Genomic DNA, 22,402 nt, shown 5'->3' on the forward strand with positions numbered 1-22,402 from the left:
ACGCCAGTTAACAACAGTTAATGATTATTTTCCAGTTACTACCATCCGCCACATCTAATTAAAAGAGAAAAAGTTGATAGTAAAGATTATTTTTTATTCATGGCTTACTATTTGACAATATACACTAGCGTAACGGACATGACACCCTTCCGAAGTGAACTTCATCTGCACTTCTTAGTTGCAAAATGAAAGAAATATGAATAATGAATGTAATTATGTAACAGCAAAGTACCTTTACTAACATTCTTAAGAAAAAAATGTAGATATTATTGGCACTTTTGGCAGGTATTATTAATTTAATAGCTATAGCCCACATGATAATTTTATATAGAATACAATGCTTTAATAGTACCATAGGCACACTGAGAAGAGCAAATCAGATTTTTTGTGAGAAGAAAACAAAATGTACCAGACCTGATTAAATCCAAGATGAACATACACCTGTATTATAAAATGTATTTTATGATAAAGAATATGTACTAGTATTAATGTCAATTTCAAGATTAAAAAAATGATATTAAAAAGTATTTTAAATTTTAATAGCAGTACCTGGAAACCAGTCTTTCATTATCGATTATGTACGAGTTATAAGGTAATCGGAATGTTTGTAAATCGCTTCTGAGATTTTTTTCATTCAAAATAAAGATCCTTGGTATAATCATCCTTTCATCAAATCTTGGATGTACTAAATCTTACGATCTTGCTTGCTGACAAATGTGGCTGTATCTAATTTCATTGTATTGTCTGCGCTGCTTGTGTACAAACGAAGATACATCATTCAAATCATGATTATGGCTGACCAAAATACTATGATGACATAATTTATTGATCGCGCCACATTCCTTCCACAGCCTCTTTGCTTTGTGATATGAAGAAGTGCCACTGTAGATTCATGGATTCATAGAGCTACATCATGTAACACAGATATCTGAATATTTACAAACTTGTTTTAAATGTGAGCCAGTGCCATCACTGAAGAAGTTGAGGGTTGGTGAAAGTCAGATACTTTGAAGCAATGTCATCAAAGATCTCATGAATTCACAAGTTGGAGTTTTATCATGCTCCAAACTGTCAGTGCAAACACCTAAGATAATCAATTATTGTTCAAACACAAATGATGCAGATTGTGATCTGAGTATGTTGCCAGATTTAGCTGCATCTTATCCTAATATTATGTGGCATACCGTTAATTCTCAGAAAAATATACCAGAACAAGAGCTGAACTTTCATCATTTACCAACTTCTAAAAATAGCTAGAATGACATGCAGATTCTAGGAGTTATTACATCCAGCTATCCTCAAGCAATTGAGACTGACCACAGTCTGTGACACTGAGCCTAATATTTTGTTTTTGTGAATGCTGCCTTTTGTCATATATTAGGTGTCATGTCCGTTACGCCATTTTTATGAAAATGAGAAGTGGTCAGGGAAAATGATTGCTACACATGGTAGGGGGTTTAATTCTAACATAGAATCTGAATCTGCAGTACCTTCAGACAAATTTCCTGTAAGCTGTGAAAACTTTAAGTGAAAAACGTAACGGACATGACACTGATAATGGTAAAGAAATCACATTAATCTGAAGATCGATTTCTCTAAAATTGATGAATGGCATGAAATATAACAATGATTTTCTGTTGATTTAAACATTAATCATCGATACAAAAGTTAAAAGAGACCTGTGGGACCTTATTTGCTTTTAGTAGAGACAGGAAAGATGAATTGTTTAAAAATAGCCACATTTTTTATATTTTGCAATTTATTATTTTATTTTTTTGATGATGGAAAAAAACACAAAATTTTATCAATATTGTGATTTTTCTATTGGAAATTGAAACTTTATAGATTACTTTTTAAGAAAATTTGACTGCTTAAGTGAAATCTGAAACTTCATTTTTTCTCGAAAGTGAACATTTTCCATGGAATTGCCCGTATGCCAAACAACGATGCGTTAGGTACCGGTAATGTTGTTAGATCTAACTTTAGCTTAGAAGTTAAGAGTAGACTCGAGATCTAGATGGCCTAGGCTAATGTTCCGTTTAATTTCGATCTGACATAGTCGAGATCTAATGTTAGATTTAGACTCTAATGGAGATTAAAGACTGCTAACATTGGACTAGATCTCGTCTAGATCTATTCAGACCCTAATTTGGTTCCTAAAATATCTAGACCTAGTACTAACGGTATGGACTGCTTTGATATTCGACTTCGAGACCTAACGTCAGCTGAAGGGCTAAGTTAGGGCCTAGATCTAGGCCTAACGTTAGCCTGGGGCCTAGAAAGGCTAGATCTAGGGCTTTTTAGGCCTAACTTGTTTAAGATCTAGACCTAGAATTTTTTTATATACTAGGCCCTAGGCTAGATCTAACATTTAATTTGGTTCATAAAATATATATGGACTGCTTTTATATTCGAGACACGGTTGTTTCTTTCGGCTCGCAGGTACCGCATCTGCCAGACCATGCCCTCGGGCATAGTCGCGTTGCGGTCCCCTTGAGCCTCTAGAAACAACCATGCCTCTCAAAGCACTCCATAATATAAAAGGGAAAAGATGGAAAATGTCAGTCATGCTTGAATTACTCACAAATCATAATGCTGGTTCCATTTTGGGTCGAGAGTTCCTTTGCAGTAGTCTGTAGAATGGCACTGCCCTGATCCATCAACCACTACCTTGGCAAAGGGATCCGGTAACCCTGCAGAAAAGAAAACAAGAATGCAAGAGAAAAAATATATATTGATATGTATTCAATAAATACAATAAAACATTTATTGAAGTAGTGTTTGTTCAGATTTCTGGTTTTCAAGTTTGACGAGCATATCTTAAAAAGGGTAATGGGGTATGAGTTTGGCAGTTTGTGGAGGGAAAGACCAAAATGTCATCGAAGGAGCAAAATGGAGAGAGCAAGAATGTTAGGTTGTGGATGGAGGATGCACAAATTCATGCAAAGTGGAAGGAAGATCAGGGTGATTGCAACAAGTGTGAGGTCAATCCACCCCCCCCCCCTCCTGTTCACAGAGACAAGAGTAAATTTAAAATGTTAGGACTTTGTATTAAAGCCTCTCAGAAAAGTCCACACTCATATTGTCCTGCTGCCATTAAAAGCAGTGAACTAAAAAATTGATCATTTACACATTGATTCTAAATTCTAAGAATTAAAAGAGAATAAAATTCAATGACAATAATATATCTGCTTTTGCATCATTATTTTCTTGAAATTAAATTCATACTGTAACTGGCACCAAACTAGGTTCTACATGTAGGACACAAGAACAATAAGGTTAGCACTACAGTTATACATGAAGCAGCATCTTCATGGTGTACATTCAAGAATGCAAACATATAACACAATTACTGCGGAGAAGGTACAAGCATGGAGCTATAAAACACATAGCTCCATGGTACAAGCAATTTTTCATCAATTCAGTTTCAGACATGCCAAATGTTGCACACCATACCGCTCAGTACAAAATAACTGATGGTCAATTTGAAGTGTTTACAAACTACATGTAGTACACAATGCCTGTACAAACCGAAAGCAGGCTTAGAACTACTGTATAAAGACATACAATGTCATACATGTACATTTTGACAATTACAGCATCTTTCCATAGTAATATGCCCAAAGTGCTGTACATTATAGAATAACAAAGAATAATTCTGCTCCCAAAGCACTTACAATAACTTAAAAAGGAAATATAACATCAATGAGTGATCGCTCTTGCTCTCAACCGATGTAAAATGAGCATCATTTCTGGTCATGAGATTGAACCATGGAAACAGCTGTCTCAAAGTGATTGGACTAAATGTACATATGTATGCACCCAAGGATTCATGCATACTGCAAGATTTGGGAATCAGAGAAAATGACTGAAATCTGCTGAGATTCAAACATGAATGGCACACAGAAATACATGAATGGGACTACACACAGATGTTATGGCCCCAAAATGTCAGCTGTTTTAGGTCACACCCTAAATATCGGGCATCTGAGAAGCAATCCTCTGCAGAGTACAAGTACCTCAGAACTTTGATGATATTCTTTCTAAAATATGATAATTGTCATTTCCCACAAGAGTTTCTCACTTTCCCTTTAACATAGCCGTCTGTCCCTTTCTTTTATTTATGACCCTGACAATGACCCATGAATCGTACTCCCAAAGCAGCCATTACAATGCCTATATTTTAAGTAGGTTTCAGTGAAAGTAGGACATATGCAGGCCAAACCAATACCATCAATGAAACGTAAAGTGAGAACAAGGCAATAGTACCTCCTTGGCAACAGTTAGCAAACATAAGTAATTGTCCAAGGTTTTACTTTGAAGGCCGAATAGACAATGATATATTCTGATTCACTTTGATTTCTGATATTTCCTGTAAAATCAAGTAATTCTTTTTAACCCATTAATGGATGAATTACACTTCCCTGAATCCAGTCTGCCAATAGGCCTATGCTGTTGCTACATCCGGCAAAAACGGTAGTCATGCATTCGATGAGATGCTTCACAAAACCATGAAGTCGTAATTTCTTATTTCATTTTAAACGTGTATGTAATCAAATCAACAATGATATGGGATGTCCGCAAACAGTTACTGGTATAATTATTTGAGAATCTGCTTCCTAGTTACATGTACCAAGATAGAGCATTCATTTAAAAGCAGCAATCATATTTTTAAAATGTTGATAAGTTTAAGAAATGAAAGGATGTGAAAGCCAATGAATGTTGAATGCGATGCTTTCGAGCTCTGAACTCTTTGTTTGAATGGTCCACAGAGAGTGGTGAAAAGGCTCATTATGTGAGCGGAAAATCCCAAATCAGATTATCAAGGCTATGGCTTGCATAAAGAACAATCAAGTATGTCAAGTATTACAGTATCTATTAAAACTTAATAAGTACCGGTAGACATAAAAAATTGTCAATAGCAATAAGACAGTTCAACTTCCGTGGCTTCTACATGGAGCATTTTAGAACAGATAGCATAGATGTACATGTATACAGTAGGCCTACATGTATATGTTTGAAGCAGAATACAGTTAATCTTGTAATGAGAATGGGGTCAACTCTAGAGGTACAGTACATGTACATGTATTTGAAGCAGAATACAGTTATTCTTGTAATGAGAATGGGTCGACTATAGAGGTTAGTGTGTCTCACACAATAAAAGTGACATACCTTGAAAGCAATACTCCTTTTTTTATATCTTAATGAGAATATGACTTTCTATATTATGTTCAAAGGAGAGGTTATAGAAAATGTTAACAACTTTAAGTATTTGGGTACTATAGTTGATAGTGAAATTTCATGGAAGGATCAGTGTCAGTCTCTATATACAAAGGCCCAACAACGATTATACTTTCTTCGGAAAATGAATTCTTTCAATGTTGATAGAATTTTGTTAAAGCTTTTCTACAAATCAGTGATAGAAAGTGTTATGCTTTTCAGTTGTGTTGTCTGGTTCGGAGGGTGCAGACAAGAAGACATGAAGAAATTGCAGAAAATAGCCAATTGTGCTGGGAAGATTACTGGAGAAGTGGCAAATGTGACCAATGAATGCGTTCAAGCAATCTTGAAACAGGCCTCACAGATCATACAAAATAAGGACCACCCCCTCCACTCATGTTATATTCAAATGCGATCTGGAAGGCGGTATAGATCAATGAGGGCTCGAACATCGCGTTTCCTTCATTCTTTTGTGCCGCTCTCCATTCGAAAATACAACGAACAACTTCAATCAAGCCTGTAATCTTGCCACTTCGTCAGTCACCTACTATATTCTCACACATGTATACAATTTACTAATATTACCCTGATACTATCGACTGAAATGAAAGCATTGAATGAGCAATTGTCTATCTATAATGATGATTATGATAATAATGATGAATGATAATGATGATAATGATAATTAATAATAATAATAATAACAATAATAATAATAATAATAATAATAATTAATAATGATAGGAAAATTATATTAATGATAATAGTAATAATAATATTAATAATAATGATAATGACAATGATAATAATGATATTGAAAATAAATAACAATAACAATAATTAAGAGCAAAGTTGTACCGATTTTGAGTGAAATTATTTTATATTATGTATTTTCCCCTTATTTGTATGACTGTATGTAGTTTGTTGTATTTCTTTGTATGTTTTTTTTTTCTGTATATCCTGTAATAATGATAATGATAATAGTAATGATTGATTATTGATAATTGTAATAATAGAAACAATATTAATAATAATAATAATAGTAATAATAATAATAATAATAATAATAATAATAATAATAATGATAATAACAATGACAATAACAATAATAATAATAATAATAATACAATTAATAATAATAATCATAATGATAATAATAAGATTGATAATAATAATAATGATAATTATATTAATAATAACGATGATTAAGAGTAAAATGTTACCGATTTGATTGAAATTATTTTGTATTATGTATTTTTCTTCAAATATGTGTGATGTATATATATTCTGTAGAATTCATCTTTACGCTTTGATTTTGTATATTTCTGTGTATATGTAAATGCCAACAAGAATATTTTCCTAAATGGACAGAATAAAATCAATTCTCAATTCTCAATTCTCAATATGACGAACAAGGTCTTTAATCTCACAAACATTGATATTTCAATCATTAATCCTTCTATATCAATGCTTGGCTAGACAGCTTGTCTTTGGATATGTGGGGTAAGAAGACAGCAATGCAGTCATAAAACCATCAAGTAATATTCTGAATGAGTTTACATTTGGGAGGGCAGGATTTTTTTCCTAATAGGAATATTACACTGAACAGGAAATATGGTCTGTGTTTACTCAGTACTTAAAAGAGCCTGAAATCTGATAAGGGATTAAAAAATTCAGGTACTTGTGTGGAGAGGGCCATGGCTCCATAACATGAGTTCAAGTCTGTCTTGTGATGCAGGGGTTTATGACCGCAACAATCTGTATTAAAGCAGGCCTCCATGTATACATATGTGCATATGATATGAACATGAAACAGATACAAAAGGGGAAGGGGAGTGGGTATAATTGGGACCGATGTATGTACCTTGTAAAAGGAGATCCCTAGTATCACTTTCCTTTGAAAACTATACCTACGAGCTTCACATACAAGTCGAGTAGGCTACATGTACCACTATTGCTACATCTCCACAAAACTTCTGTGTAACTTTTGAACATACATGTACATCCATACATCAAACATATGCATTGGGCCTGTAAAAAACGGAGAATTGTACGCTGTAGCAAAGGTACATGTATGGGCCTACTCTCTGCAGCAATGGAAAATAAGGGGGAAATTTTAAATGAGCTTTTAATAACTGGACAATCCTGAGATGACATAGCCTTTTAACAAGGCCTCGTGACTTGGCTCTATTCCTTGCCAAAGCAGTGGATGAAACTAGAATAGCGGACGTCGAAGAGAACTGGTGATACCCGAGTGAGTGCGAGAGCGAGCGACTTTAGTCGCGAGGCCTTTTGGAATCTGGTGAAGACGTGAATATATGAATTATTCATGAGCATGCTGATGCAGCCGATGCGCCAATCCGCACCGTCGGTGTCTATGACATCATGGGATGGGTTTGTTCGCTTCTGTGGCACAGGGTCACACGGGGTTCATTGATGCGAGCAATACGCTCGCTGATTGGCCGCTACCTCTTGATTCCGATTCGGAAACAATGATTAACATAAGAAATCCAAATCGGGTTCCTAAAGGCCCTGTGACTGAGCTCAAATCCTCGCACTCACTCGGCTTTTTGTGAATACCGGTAGTTTTTTCCAGTCAGTATAGGTATGCGATATAAATATCACAACAGACACAGCGCCTTGTTTAAAGGCTAGAGATGACAATGCTATTTAAGAGCACCCTCTACGCAGAGGTCGTGTAACAAATTGAAAGTTGGAGGGCTGAATACACATGAAATCTTAATTTGATGGTAATTTTCATATTTCTGTACATGGTTACTGATGAAAGAAAAAAAAACCAAAAACTAAAGCTCGCTGCTGACTGAGTAATGTCATGTGGCATATTGACAACAATAAAATACTTTGTACATACAGTAGTGTAATCCTATGTAGGCCAATTTGTTTTCATGTTGGTAAAAGTGTTTGAAATCACTATAAAGTGTTGCCTTTCAAGACCAATAAGGAGCTGATAATTTATCTTTTTACAGTTAGTAATTGACTAATTATTTAAACCACTTTTAAGAAAATAAGGACTATGGAAAAACATTTCCTATGAGTGGAATATAGATTTTACCAGTGTTATAACAGTTTTGGAGGTTGCCTATCTCATCTTTCAACAGTGTTGCTTCACTAAGACAGGCATTGTAATCAATAATAATTCTATCTAGCTAAAAAAAAAAAGAAAAATATATATTCTGTTCTTCGAAATCCCATTTCTACCTTCATTCTCTTTACATTGCCAAACTCTAAACCAAACCCTAACAAACCATACCAGAACATGGCGCCAACCTTGAAGCACTAACAATATCATGCTTATTTTGCGACTTTGCAATAAGAGGTTTTATGTTGCAGCTACTAAGTACTTTAAACCATGTACATACTACTGATTATTTATTTCATATATTTGATATATTCCTTTCAAAAGTTTTGTTCAAAGAAAAAACAATCATTGTAGAGGAGACTATATTAAAGTCTGTACATATATCACTCCTAATATTGTGCACGCATGTGACCTGGCAACCAAGCAGTCAAACTTTAGAACAATTTTGAAAAGCACATTTTCAATTTAACAATTAGGCATTCATTATTCATTTCCTCTAATATGTTATTTATTATCCATGATTTTTTTATACATGTAAACACATGCACACAATATTACCATAGAAGTCAAACATGGTGTAGAACAAAAAATAGAAAAAAAAAATGATTATTTATTTGGATATTTTTAACCAGTTTAATTCATCCCTTCATTCCATCCTTCCTCTCATCTTCAACTAGTAAAAATGGAGCATTAATATGTTTTTGTTCCATTCTAATCTATAGGGCCTACATTTACTATAGGGCCTAGTAAATTTTTCTTAATTCATGAATGGACAATGATTGCAAGTTCTACATATACATCTTCTTTTTTTTACAAATGTAGTTTTACAGTATTTGTCAAATGAGGAAAAACTTATCTTTCTAAAAATTCTGATCATTTTGGCAAGCAGTCCTTAAATGTTTATTGTACATTAGAAAGAAAACATCAGACCAAAGTGATTAAAATCAAAACAAAGCAGATAGGACAATGAAAAACAAAGATTCCTATTTCTCATTTGTTTTCCTCTTGAATGTGGCAAAATCAGATATTAGGTGGTTTCAGACCGCCTCGAAGTTCGTCAGTTCCAGGTATTTTCTGATCGGGAAATTTACCCGATCAGAAAATACCAGGTAATATTGGCAATGTGAAAGCAAATTACACGTAATATCCCCGAAAGAAAATACCCACTAAATAGTAGGTAGATGGCAAAATTACGAGAACTTTCGCGGGGATTTTTCCAAGGTCGCAGGTATTTTGGCAATGTGAAAGCAATATGGGAACTTTTAGCCCAGCGTGTAGTTATGCGCGGGCGCCGTGGGTGGCTGCTGAGCTAGTGGTTTTGAATCTCGCGCTTTGCCTGCTTATCAGACCATACAGCGCATGCTCGTAACTTCAGGAACTTATCCCGAAGGGTATGTTTCAGAGCGGTGTGAATGCAGGAATAATTAATGGGTATTTTTTAGCCTAAAAAAGTTCTCGTAATTTAACGGGGATTCTTATGATCGAGGCGGTTTGAAACCACCTATTGAGCAGGATTTGGGTTTTAGGTCTGGTTATTATAATATGAAGAACTTGACAGGAAATAAGACTTAAATTGAGGTAAGAATCATGGTGCCACCAGATGAACCATACATGGTCAGTCCTACACCAACCTCGCTGCTCCACATCTGTACTTTGAATGTGTCCATACAATTTTTCTAATCATTTGACTTGAACAAAATTATCTATCCTGTTAAAAAGCTGGCAATAAATTTCCTTCAACAGGTCAATTCATATATATCCAAAGATTGTATATGCGGCAACAAGCAATCTAAGATTGTACATGTATGCCTACTTAAAATAATTTCTGCCAGTGCTGTAAGCAATGATTATTATATTTTCATAGAAACACTGATCTACAATTCGCCACACTTGACCCAGGAATGGTAATTTTGGTAATCATCCGAACCGTCACATGGCGATACGACAGTGCAAAACTCATTTCTGAGAAATTTGACTTCAGTATACTTTAATTTCCACTCTTTGTCCCAAGCCAACCAAGACAAGTGCTTAATATTGGTATCTTTATTTTCACAAGGAACCAAGTATTAGAGAAAATATCACAAAAGAGCTACATGCTTGTAATTTTGGTTTGAGCAGTTTAGATTTCCCCTGTACAAAAACGCCTCAGGGAATATAACAGTGACCGCATTTTCAATTTGCGCGATCAGCAAACGTATCACTGTTTTATGTGCAAAGTCAATGGATGCAGATATGACGGGTGCTGATCACTTATTTGCATATTAAGTGCACGCATCAGTTGTTTGCTTTGCTTATTAAAGTACACGATTCCAACAGGATTTAAGCATTTTATCACCTTATCACCTTAAATATCCCCACTTTTTGGTAAGAAAGGCAACACATGTAAAGAAAAAACATTAAGCATACTAAACTTACTATTGGACACAGACTCACTCCTTGCCCTTTCTTGTAAACATCTCAAAATCGGTGATTTGAAGCCGGTTCTGTTTCCCACACGTATTAATTCACTGGCGAACGCGAATTGCGGACATTTACAAGAAAGGGCAAGGAGTGAGTCTGTGTCCGATAGTAAGTTTAGTCACTGTAGAGTACGCCTGTCTTTTTTTTACATGACGTGTTGCCTTTTTTACCAAAGTGACACAGTTTGTCACTGGTTTTGAGAGCGAGTATTTGTTGCCCGAAAGTTCGGGTAGGTGTAGCAGAGGGTAGCGGTTGTGAAGTGTAGTGAAGCCTACATGAACCATCACCTGAGGCAAACGTTATTCCTTGTCCGATTCTGATGAAACTCAGTATTTTTTGTTTGTCCAATGTTAATACTTCATCTGTTCAAAACAGGTGTTTTGGCTCAGTGGATAAGTCTCCTGAACCACAAGGTCTGGGGTTTGAATCCCACTGCAGCAAATGTGTCCTTTGGCAAGGCATTTAACTACATTTTCCATTCACCAGTCTCCACCCAGGTGTAGAAAATGGGTATCCGGTAGGAAGAAATTCTTTGAATGCTCGAGCGTAGATCAGGGTAATGGTAAGCAGTGCTTAGAAACATTGTATTAATTTAAGTGATCTGAAAATATTGCATATATCATTATTATTATTTCAAGCTGGAGTACCTCTTTAAATCCTGCTACCTACACGGTTGATATCACACACAGGAAAAAGACAATGAAACGTCTCAGGCATTATAAATTGATATGACTTTGGCTATCACAAGTTGATGGCAGCTGCTTAAGAGCTGAACAAGTATTCTAAAGAAGTAAAAATACATGTACCTGTATATTTCTCACAGGAAATAGATCAAGGACATTCCTTGGACCAAAATTTGCTCATACATGTACAAATGTACATGTACCATGAATTTTGAGCAAAAAAATGCATTGCGGAAATAAGATACGGTCAATACCACAAACTGATTTACATTTACAATACTGCCCAACAATTTCCCCTTTTTTCTCAAGTAAGCATGTCAGAATATTTACATAAAAGATGGAGAAGAGATTTTTTTTTGTACATGTACAGGTACGAACTATTGTACATTTGACTCAATTCCTACTGAATCAGTTTTCTATGAGCACACGACAATGTTCACTCATTTACATGTATTCCTACATGTTATCAATTTCAGAGTAATTATCCCCCCCTGTTTTTTTTTGTTTTCTCTTAGTTACCTTCTGCGCTTTACTGGCACCTGTGCTGAAGTTCAACTGTGCTGTGGTCTATTTTCCTTTCATCAAAAATGGAAGAGCATTGTGAAACAATGTGGCTATATTGGCATTTTGAAATATCACTGTCTCACTAGGCACGTCAGATATCACTGTCTCACTAGGCACGTCAGAATAAGAACATAACAATGGTGCTCTAATTCTCGCTACCCCAAATAGGAACAAAAATCTCATAATGCGCGAGACGAGATAATTTTCACTCCGTCGGGTCGTCATCACCACTTCCGGTTTAGAGTCATGCTCGCGCGAGGTTCGCGATACTGAGTTTTCCACCACGCTGAAATCGATGCCAATCAGCGTAATATGTACAAAGTATAATACTTTTTATTACATTTGGTCAGTTTTGATTCCATTTGAATTATAAATAAAAATAAAAAATACATTTCACGTGAGAATAATTTTTATTCATGTTTTTATTTGGTTATAAAAAAATCAAACAAATAATGAATATCTTAAAATTTTGCATTTAGCGACCGGCCTGACATCACGATCGTATTCAACTAGACACTAAATATATTCAGCATTCATTTCGTTCAATTTTTCGTCGACCACAAAATGGATAAAAATCAGTTTCGGAACTTAAAAAAATCTTAACTGACAGATGAATACCGTGCAATGGAAAGCGTCAGGCAGAATTAGTGACTTTAGCAGAAAAGGCTGTAAAACTGTTAGTGAAAGAGAGGGTTGTGATCACGAACTTTCCGAGCGAAAGCTACGTTGTGTTGTTGTGCATGACGGCACTGTTGATCTAAATGGCAAAACAGTGCGTTGGACTTCCGAACAGGAAGTTGTAATACCGAAAAAGCTATCCCATAATGCAATGCACGTTACAGGGATTTTCCCGGATCTTGGCGAAATCGCTATTTGGGGTAGCGAGAATTGTCTACATGAACAGCAAGCTCCTCCTAGTCTGCTGTGCAGACTCTTCACTTGGGTTAAATGGTCTGATAAGGCAGCTGACAATGACTTGTATATTGAAGACCCTCTAAAAAAAGTTTTATATACATGTACATGTATATGCTAGTCTTGTGTGGAGACCCACTTATTGATCAAGGTTTTAATCAGGGTGTCTGCCTGCAGAGCAGACTAATCTCCTCCTGCTTCTTATGAGTTAATAAAACCTATAGAGCAGTTTGTAGTTACTTCGTGGACAATTTTGGTCAAATTACCTTTCATTTATTTCATTGTGATAGGCAGATTTCAAAGCAAGATAATAAGTATGCATGCCTTACATAGCAGGATGAAGAAATTGAATAGACCAGGTGACTAGAATAGTACACCAGTAAACACTCCATGAAGGTATTTGTTGCATTTCTACTTTGAATGCATATTATATCATGCTGTACAATGTTCTTGGCAAACTGTGAAATACCAGTCGTTCGTGGACACATTTTTGTTCTTTGTGGATGTACATTGTAAATGAAAAACTCACTTCAAAAGAATATATGAATAATCAAGGAACCAAATTTGGTGCTTATCTCATTAGATTTTAAACCACCATGTCACTTTAGTACAAATGACCTTTCTCTGATCATGCGCAGAATCTTCTGATCATGCGCAGAATGGAACTACGAACTGGCTTATTCTTTAAACTTTCTGTAGTTAAAGGACAAGTCGATCCCAACAAAAAGTTGTTTTGAATAAAAAGAGAAAAATCCAACAAACATAACACTGAAAATTTCATCAAATTCGGATGTAAAATAAGAAAAGTTATGACATTTTATTTTAAATTCCGCTTAATTTCACAAAACTGTTATGTGCACACCCTGGGCTGTGTGCAAATTAGGGAACTGATGACATCATCAACTTACTATTTATCTTATATTTTATTATATGAAACATCTAAATTTTCCCTCATCGTCATGTGAAAGAATGTTTTGTTCCTCTCTGAAAATGTGGAATTACCAATGTTTCAACATTTTATGGTTCAATCAAGCTGGCCCCTATTGTCAAATTTTATAAAAATTGAAATATTGTATAATTCAAACAATAAAAAACAACAGAAATAGTGAGTGAGCGACATCATCGACTCTCATTTGCATGCAACTGACTCGTTCATATACCATTTTGTGAAAAATAAACGAAACTTTAAAATGTCATAACTTTCTTATTTTACATCCGATTTTGATGGAATTGTTGGATTTTTCTCTATTGATTCAAATCAACATTTTTCTAGGGTGGACTCGACCTTGAAGAGTAGATTATAGATATGTAGAATGAATATGTTGAAATTAGTTTGGGAATCAAATTTGTTTCACAAAATCTTCTAAATTAAAGATATACATGTCAGGCATTCTTCTTACTGGATGATCAGGGTATCTTTTTTAAAAATCATATCCAGAAATACTTTGTTATGCATAATGTAAATGTTGCAATGTAATGATATATTTTCAAATACTTCCTTTTTATAGCACCTTATTTCAATCTCATCCACATTTTTATTTCTCTTGCCCTTTTTGCCCTCTTCTCTTTGAACATACACCTAAAATGTATTCCAGACCTTTCATCCCAGATCTGCTTGACAGTTAGTTTTCATTAATTTTAATTCAGTTCCATAGAATTTTTTTTTAAGGGATCTTCCAGTACATACCCCTGTTAAATTTCCTGCCCTCTCTTATCTCTCTCTAAAAAACTGCCACTCCTTCATTGTTAATCAAATCCCTATTCCTCTGCAAAATTCAGAATTACAAGATTTTGACCTTGTGTTAATATTCCATGGTTATATAGGGTATTCCTACCACCGACAGGCCAAAAACAAGGAAGGCACCACTGTCACATGACTCACTTGCTAGTGTGACAGCATGCAGATAATTGGCTTGAGACCATAGAACCCTCTTGTCTGATCACAAGCTACAAACCAAAGGCTAAACTTCAGTCGCCTGCCTGTTCAATGTCACTTGCAATACCATTGTTTTTCTCTCAGAAATAAGTGTGATCTGGGATGTTTTGAATTCATTAAAAAAAAAGATGTCTTTGCTTTGATTGTTCGTAACTTTGCTAAATCTATTGTTAAAGGGAAAAGTGGGTGTTTCACAAAGATTAACCTTTTGACGAAGGCCCTGGCCTGAGTAAGGTTTTATGTTCCATGCCATGTGGGGACTGAGAAGGGAATGTGCTTGTAACAACTTACAACACAAAGAGCTTTGTTAATTTTACCTTTCTTTCTTTTTTTTTTTGGGGGGGGATATCATCTTTGGAAAACTTGCAAGAAAAAAAACTATGCCAGATATTATGTACATTCAGAGGCAAAATATGTAAAATTCCACCATCATCACTGCAATTGACTTGTTGTCAAGTTCGACTATTGTGTATTTTCTGATATGGTAACATTTAAGTTCTCAAAATATATGCAACTCCACCTCCTCAGGCTATACTATCTGATAATAGCATAACATTGTTTATTTAAATACATGAACATTTCTTATTGACTGGATATTGTAATTGCACATGGAAACAAACACTCTTTATTATTAGGTTCTTTGTTTTAATAAGTAATGCATCTAAACATATATTGTTATTTTATACCGATTTTATTTTTGTACATTTGTAAACCCCGACTAGTGAGGAGAGCTTCATGACAGAAACTAGTTTTTCTTTCAGTCATCCTCAGGCACTAGTCGGTGGTAATTTTTTCCTGTTGTGTATATTCTTGTTGTCTTTTGCCTGGAAATAAAATAAATAAAAAACTCCACAGCTTGGATGAAACTACTTTAGTATAAAGACAAGGGGGAAAATGGCTAGTCTGCAAGCACAGACTCATATTTGACACTTCAACCATTAACAGGTCTAGAGTGAAGACTAGACTCTAAAGACATAGGCCCGTATTCTGAAGTCAAGTTTAACTTAGACCATGGTCTAACTCTGTGCTAAAATTATGGGAAACCAAAAGTGTCAAATTTTTTATTAAGTTGTATGTTTCTTCCATCTACTGTGCTCTTTCCTGATTCGTCGATGGGAAAGACAATCATCTATTTATACTTCCTCGACAATTATGAATGATTTGAGAGCCAAATGAGCTGAAATAGTATATCTCTAAGTACTGTTAGTGATTTATGTAACAATTGGCTATCCATACTTAAACCACAACTTTGAACCCCGAGTTTAAGTTAAACCCGACTTCAGAATACGGGCCTCTGTGTCAAGAGCCAGCCACAGTACATAGCGAATCTAGTCTCACTACTTCGGACTTTGCATTCTGCACCATGTGAATTGCAAAAGCCAAGGGTCTGTGCCTGCAGACTAAAATATGTTATTAGGTGCCAGAAGGCAGGCGAGGGTTCACAAAATTCATCCCTTTTTAGAATGTACCAAAATCGGTGTAAAATTTTATTGGTAAAAAACTAGGGAAGAACGAATGAAGATAAATCATAATTTTTCTCCCTCTCTTTTACAAGTATTTTTTCAATGTTTGTCATGTTACTGATGAAAACAAATTTTTAATTTTGAGAGAATGGAAACCTGGAGAAATACATTTTCTTTTCTTAGCAGAAGTATCCGATTAGCATAACAATGCTTGCGTGAGGAGTGTCTGAATTCCTAAACGATTCGGAATTCACTGACCGAGTTCGACACAGCACAGTACGGACGTCTTATTATCAACGCTTCTTCCACGTGTTAAACTCTATAGGCCTTATCGTAATAGATCTACGTTTGGATTCGATGTTAAATATAAAATAATGGCGAATCAAGAAATTAACCTCGGGTTATGCCACAAATTAAAGGCAGTTTCAGAAAATTTTACTCAATAATCTGGAGTCTCTTCGCCTTCTTGTAAGCAATGCTACAAAGGAAGCATTTGCTCGTTTAAAGATTGGGCTGGCTGTTTGATTATGTTGATTCTCGATACATTGCCCGGGTCAGCGGAGCTTCTACAACTAAAAAAGGGCGTCGGAGATGTCTTTCGAAAGGTAATAAGGTTCAATATGAATATAATTCTAGACGCCAGGAGGAGTTGGATAAGAAATTTGCCTTATTAGAGTAAGGTAAGCAGCGGGCGCAGCCCTTGCTTTTCTGAAGTAAGGTATTGCAGATATAATTAAAAGGAAGAAACATATCAGAAAAGCAGATGAATCTGAAGCAGGTTAGTGAGATAAAGATGAATGAAAATTCCAAACTAGGCTATTGCTTTTGAAATTTATGAACGGTTGTACATAATAGATATGGCCTTATGTTGTTAATGGAAGCTGTTCGTTTTTCAGCGGAATTACTTTATGACTTAATTATGGGAGATTAATCAAATAAATATATAGAGATCATTTTTATATTTTAGGTTGGTCCGCATTGGATGAATACTGATGAGGGAGAAAAGAATGAGGCAAGCTCAGGCTTGTGTAAATAGAAAGCGTAAGTTATTTCGTTCAACAAACAAAGGTTATATTGGGCAAGAATGTTGGAAATTTTCAAGGTTCTTCTACTACTTCCGACAACTTATTTCGTATACCATTTGGGTCAAGAAATCGATATTCGCTTGGCAGTGTCGCCAACTTATATGTACAAAATAGTTGGCGCGGGTATGGAAGTTGCCTCAGACCACCGACGAACGTTTTGCCTGTGGTAGACATGGGCACTGGAGAAGTTGCCCAGGTATCAGAAAGCAAGATCCCAGCAAGATTCATCCTTCAGAGATAACAATGCTCAACAGAGTTAAATGATCCATTGATCATGGTCAAACTGAGCAAGGTAAATGTCAGTTTTGTTCTGTATTTGACGAAGTGTGGTATTTGAGAACTGAAGAGTAGAATGATCAGAAGGGCGTAGCAAAGGAATCTATTCTTGATTCTACCTAGTCCATAATTATATGTTAAGAAAAGATGTGTTATTTTGGTTGAATTCCACCTCTAACTAATGAACCTAGACATAGATATGACACAGATCAAACAATCTGGAATATATTGACTACTCCTGGTCCGTCAGCGGGCCCTTCTAAATTAAGAAATACAGAAACAGAGCATTGTTGAATTTGTTTCGGTTGGGAAACATCGAGTAACGTTAGTGTTGATTCGACAAGATGTGCAGGGTAGGAGGAAGAATTTTATTTGAGAAATTATGAGTATGATCAATGAAATTCAGAACCTTTGGTTAAAGGTAGATTGAATGCTTCCTTACAATTTGGAAATCAACTGATGCATCTCAATTTGTTGTAGATGTCAATGAACATGGTTACAAGTTATCTTACAATAAGATGATAAGTCAGCATTGACATCGATCCCGATTTCGTTTCTGAAGCCATTAACGAATTATTATTAAAAAGGGTTTGGTTGTTGAATCCACCACTGCACCCCATGATGTTACCCCCTTTCAGATTCAATTCAGAGTTCAGATATAAAAAGAGACTGATTCTTGGTTAACGTTATGTCAACTAACACTTGTGGAAGAACACTATTATACTTGAAGACTGGAATGTAGTCATGTCTTATTTAAAACAGGGAGATTTTATGCTTTCCTTTGAAATTAAGCAAGGTTATCATCATTATTACATTTTTCAAGTGCATGAAAAATTGTAGGCTTTAGTTGGGATTTTGGTAGTGGTACGAGGTTTTTCTCTTTTTAGGTTTTGCCATTGGGTTGGCAACAGCTACCTTTGTTTTCATTACACGATTTAAGCCTATCGTTAATCATTGGCGTATAGAAATGGTATTTTCATTTTTTTTGTATATAGATGATTGGGTCGTGCTGCTTCCTTTGATTCGTATGATACTATGGTCAAGACGGTGAAAAATGACTTACTTGAAGCAGGTTTGATACCAAATGTTGAGAAATATCTCAATGGACTCCTGTCCAGTGTTTGGATTGGTTAGGAATACCACGGGAAAGATAGAGTAGCTTATATAAAGATTACTGAAAGAAGGATGAAGGATCTTGAGTTATGTTCAGATTCATTTCAAGCAGAATTGCCTGAGGTTTCAGAACGAAAGATCGTAGTTATAGTTGGAAAGATACATTGTATACAGTGTTTGGCACAGTTACTCAAATTAAAACCAGATTTATGCATCACGAAATCATCCGGAGGGTACATTGGGATAGGACATAATGTGATCAATATTGATGAATTAATATTCGTGTTCTTCTTCTGGAGAAGAATTTGCATATTCTTAACGTAAACATTATTTCTGCTTATTCAGTTCCACAGACTTTCATCTATTCTGATGCAAGTCCATCAGGCTGCGGGGCCTGGGTTTCTGAGTGCGCAGGCATGAAATGTGATGAGATTGGTTTGAGTTTGAAATGGTTAAAAACTCCACTTGGAGAGAACTCAAGTCAGTAAGTATGACACTGCAAACAGTTGTATCTCACATGAGACATAAAACTGTCAAGGTCCTCTGTGATAATAAAGGAGTAGAATCGATTGTAAATAAAGGAAGTATGATTGCAGAATTGCATGAGATGAGTTTACACATCTTTGAGTTGTGTAAAAGAAACAACATTAGTCTTCACGTTCATTGGGCTCCCAGAGAGGAGAACCGTTTTGCAGATGCATTAAGTCGCATGATAGATTTTGATGATTGGGGTGTGTCAGATGAATTTTTCGGATTTTTGGACAAAATCTGGGGCCCTCACACTGTGGACAGACTTGCGGACGATTTTAATTTCAAAATTAAGAAGTTCAATTCTAAATATTGGTGTCCCCTAATAGATCATGTTGATCCCTTCTCATGTGATTGGTCGGGCGAGAATAATTGGTTGGTTCCACCTATCGAATGTATAGGGCAAGTACTTAAGCATCTGAAGGTTTTGTTCTGCTAGGGGGACTTTGGTTGTTCCCTTCTGGCCGTCTGCACCCTTCTGGCCGATTCTTTTCTCTGAACAAAGTGATTTTCGTTCCTTATTCTCTGAATACTTCAAAATTGATATTCCTCAAGGAATTTTCGTTCAAGGCAGAAATAATAATAAATAAAAATAAAAAAAAAAAACGGTTTGTGAGAGATGGCTGACATGAATGCTGGTATGTAATAAATCCATTTGACGGAGGTTAATTCAAAATTATACTGTTGGAATGCAACATGTAATTTTTACACGGCCGCATGGCAGATAGCTGCATAGCTAGGATCCACTTATGCTGCAGAGCAAAGAAGTGGTGATGGAAATTGGAGAATGTTATGATTATGTAAAAGGATAACCATCGTAAAGGTTGATAAGGAATTGATATGAGATTTCATTCTCAAATTAGTTATAATTTACTGGCGGCGGAGCTCAGAATGAAGAAATTGGTGATGATTGAAAACATTCAAAGTCTCAAAATTACAGAATTCTTGAGAATGAAATGTTTCAGAAAGTTTTTTGCAAGTGTTTTAAGGCAAAAATAGATATTTTCGCAAAGGAAATGAATCCCAAAGCTATTGTTTTGCTAAGCCTTCAAGACGATTGAAACGAATTATGATATGGAATTGTGATCTAATGAATTTCATACTGAAATTTTAGTGAAAATATAAAACCACCTGGTTTGAGGATAGCTGCATAGTTAATGTTTAATTTTGCTGTCATGGCTGTAAAACGTATTAGAAGTGATTAAATTTTGAGAATTTGATAAGAATGACTGAACTTGAGAATTTATCACAAATTGAATATATTGTGTTGAGATAAATATATACCAGCTTAAGTTTTGTTTAATTTTTCTTAAATCCAGAAATTCTCTTCATGAAGGATATGATATAACTTTGAACAAGGTCTTGACAGCTTCGAGAGCTGATAACACTATGAGTAAATACAACAGAGCGTTGAATACCTGGAAAGATTAGTGTAAGCAAAATAAAGTAAATTCTGACACAGCAGAACCAGAAGATATTAGTCGCTATCTTATTCATTTGTATCAAAGAGAAGCTCCTTATTCGAGGATAGAATCGGCTTTTTACGCCATTAAGTGGCATTTTGACTGCAAGCCAAGGATGAATGTTAATCCCTGTGATCGCAAGTTCATACATATTGTTTTACAATGTTTAAAGAAATTACTAAACAAACCGATCGTTAAGAAAGAAGTTATAACCCCAGACATTTTGAAAGCAGTTGTTGAGAAGTATGGATCTTCAACGAGTCTATTAGATATTCGATTATGTGCTATGATTTTGATTTCCTACGCAGGCATTCTACGATTTGATGAAATGATACATATTCGTAAATGTGATTTAGACTTGTATTTGTCTCATGTGAATACTTTCATCATGAAAAGTAAAACCGATATTTACAGGCAAGGAGCATGGGTTCTTATAGGTGCTACAAATTCCCCACCTGCCCCGTATTAGCTTTGAGGAAATATTTGATTGCAGCGGGGCTTAACGATGCCTCTGATGAAGTATTTCTTTTTAGGCCTCTAAATTACTGTAAATCCAGTAATAGTTACAAGTTAAGACGTGGACAGTTGTCTTATTCTAGATGTTTAGAATTATTGAGAGAGGCGTTGGCGAAAGTAGGGTTGAATCCAAAGAGTTTTGGCATGCATAGCCTCCGAAGTGGCGGAGCCACAGCAGCAGCGAACTTTGGTGTTCCAGACAGGTTGTTTAAGAAACATGGTAGGTGGAGGTCGGAGACTGCTAAGGATGGATATATTAAAGAAAATATGAAGGATTGTCTTTCAATTTATATGAATTTGGGGCTTTAGAATTATTTTTATACCGGGTAAATTAGCCTCAGCCTAGTATGATTATACGTATAACTTTGTTAAAGATGGATTGTAGGCGTTCGATGAGATTGTTGAATGAGACATGTATTATTATCATTATACATTTAAAGTTGGTTAAATTGAAATGATTGCGTCGTGTAACTCATTTTCTTGTTTACCCGTTCTTTGATTGACTGAGAGGGGGAGCTATAAGTTTAGCTTGTCTTGCCGTCGAAGCTTGGTGCTCCCCTCGAAACAGGTATGCTTTTTGTAAAGTATATAAATGTTTTCTATTTCAGGTGTTGATGTTGTTGCACTGGTTGTGCTTAAGGATAGTGAGGCGTGACTGAAAATAATTTATTCACGATTGAGAGTCGAATTAGGGAATAAATACATTTTCTTTTCTTAGCAGAAGTATCCGATTAGCATAACAATGCTTGCGTGAGGAGTGTCTGAATTCCTAAACGATTCGGAATTCACTGACCGAGTTCGACACAGCACAGTACGGACGTCTTATTCGGGATGGATATGTGGACGATTGACTGGATGCAAGAAGATAGAGCAAAGAGAATTCTGATGGATGAATAGGCCTTACAGCATGTACAGTACATTGATGAGTTCTTCGAGATCTGAACTCAGAGCCTCAGTACATTCGTCAGTAAGTACCGTTCGTGCTGTCTTGCCGTCGAAGCTTGGTGCTCCCCTCGAAACAGGTATGCTTTTTGTAAAGTATATAAATGTTTTCTATTTCAGGTGTTGATGTTGTTGCACTGG

General features: G+C 35.6%; 1 protein-coding gene across 1 annotated transcript in view; it reads right to left on the reverse strand.

Annotated features, from left to right (window-relative positions):
* LOC129270461 (E3 ubiquitin-protein ligase SMURF2-like) overlaps positions 1-3,610 on the reverse strand; it is a 39,344-nt gene extending 35,734 nt beyond the window's left edge. Inside the window, exons 1-2 of the mRNA XM_054907841.2 lie at positions 3,598-3,610; positions 2,585-2,693 (exon numbers count right to left, since the gene is read on the reverse strand). Coding sequence (XP_054763816.2) covers positions 2,585-2,693; positions 3,598-3,610 — 122 coding nt within the window. The remainder of the gene's footprint in view (positions 1-2,584; positions 2,694-3,597) is intronic.
* Positions 3,611-22,402: the final 18,792 nt, after the last annotated feature.

Source organism: Lytechinus pictus, chromosome 10, assembly GCF_037042905.1.
Source record: "Lytechinus pictus isolate F3 Inbred chromosome 10, Lp3.0, whole genome shotgun sequence".
In the NCBI taxonomy this organism is placed as follows: domain Eukaryota; kingdom Metazoa; phylum Echinodermata; class Echinoidea; order Temnopleuroida; family Toxopneustidae; genus Lytechinus; species Lytechinus pictus.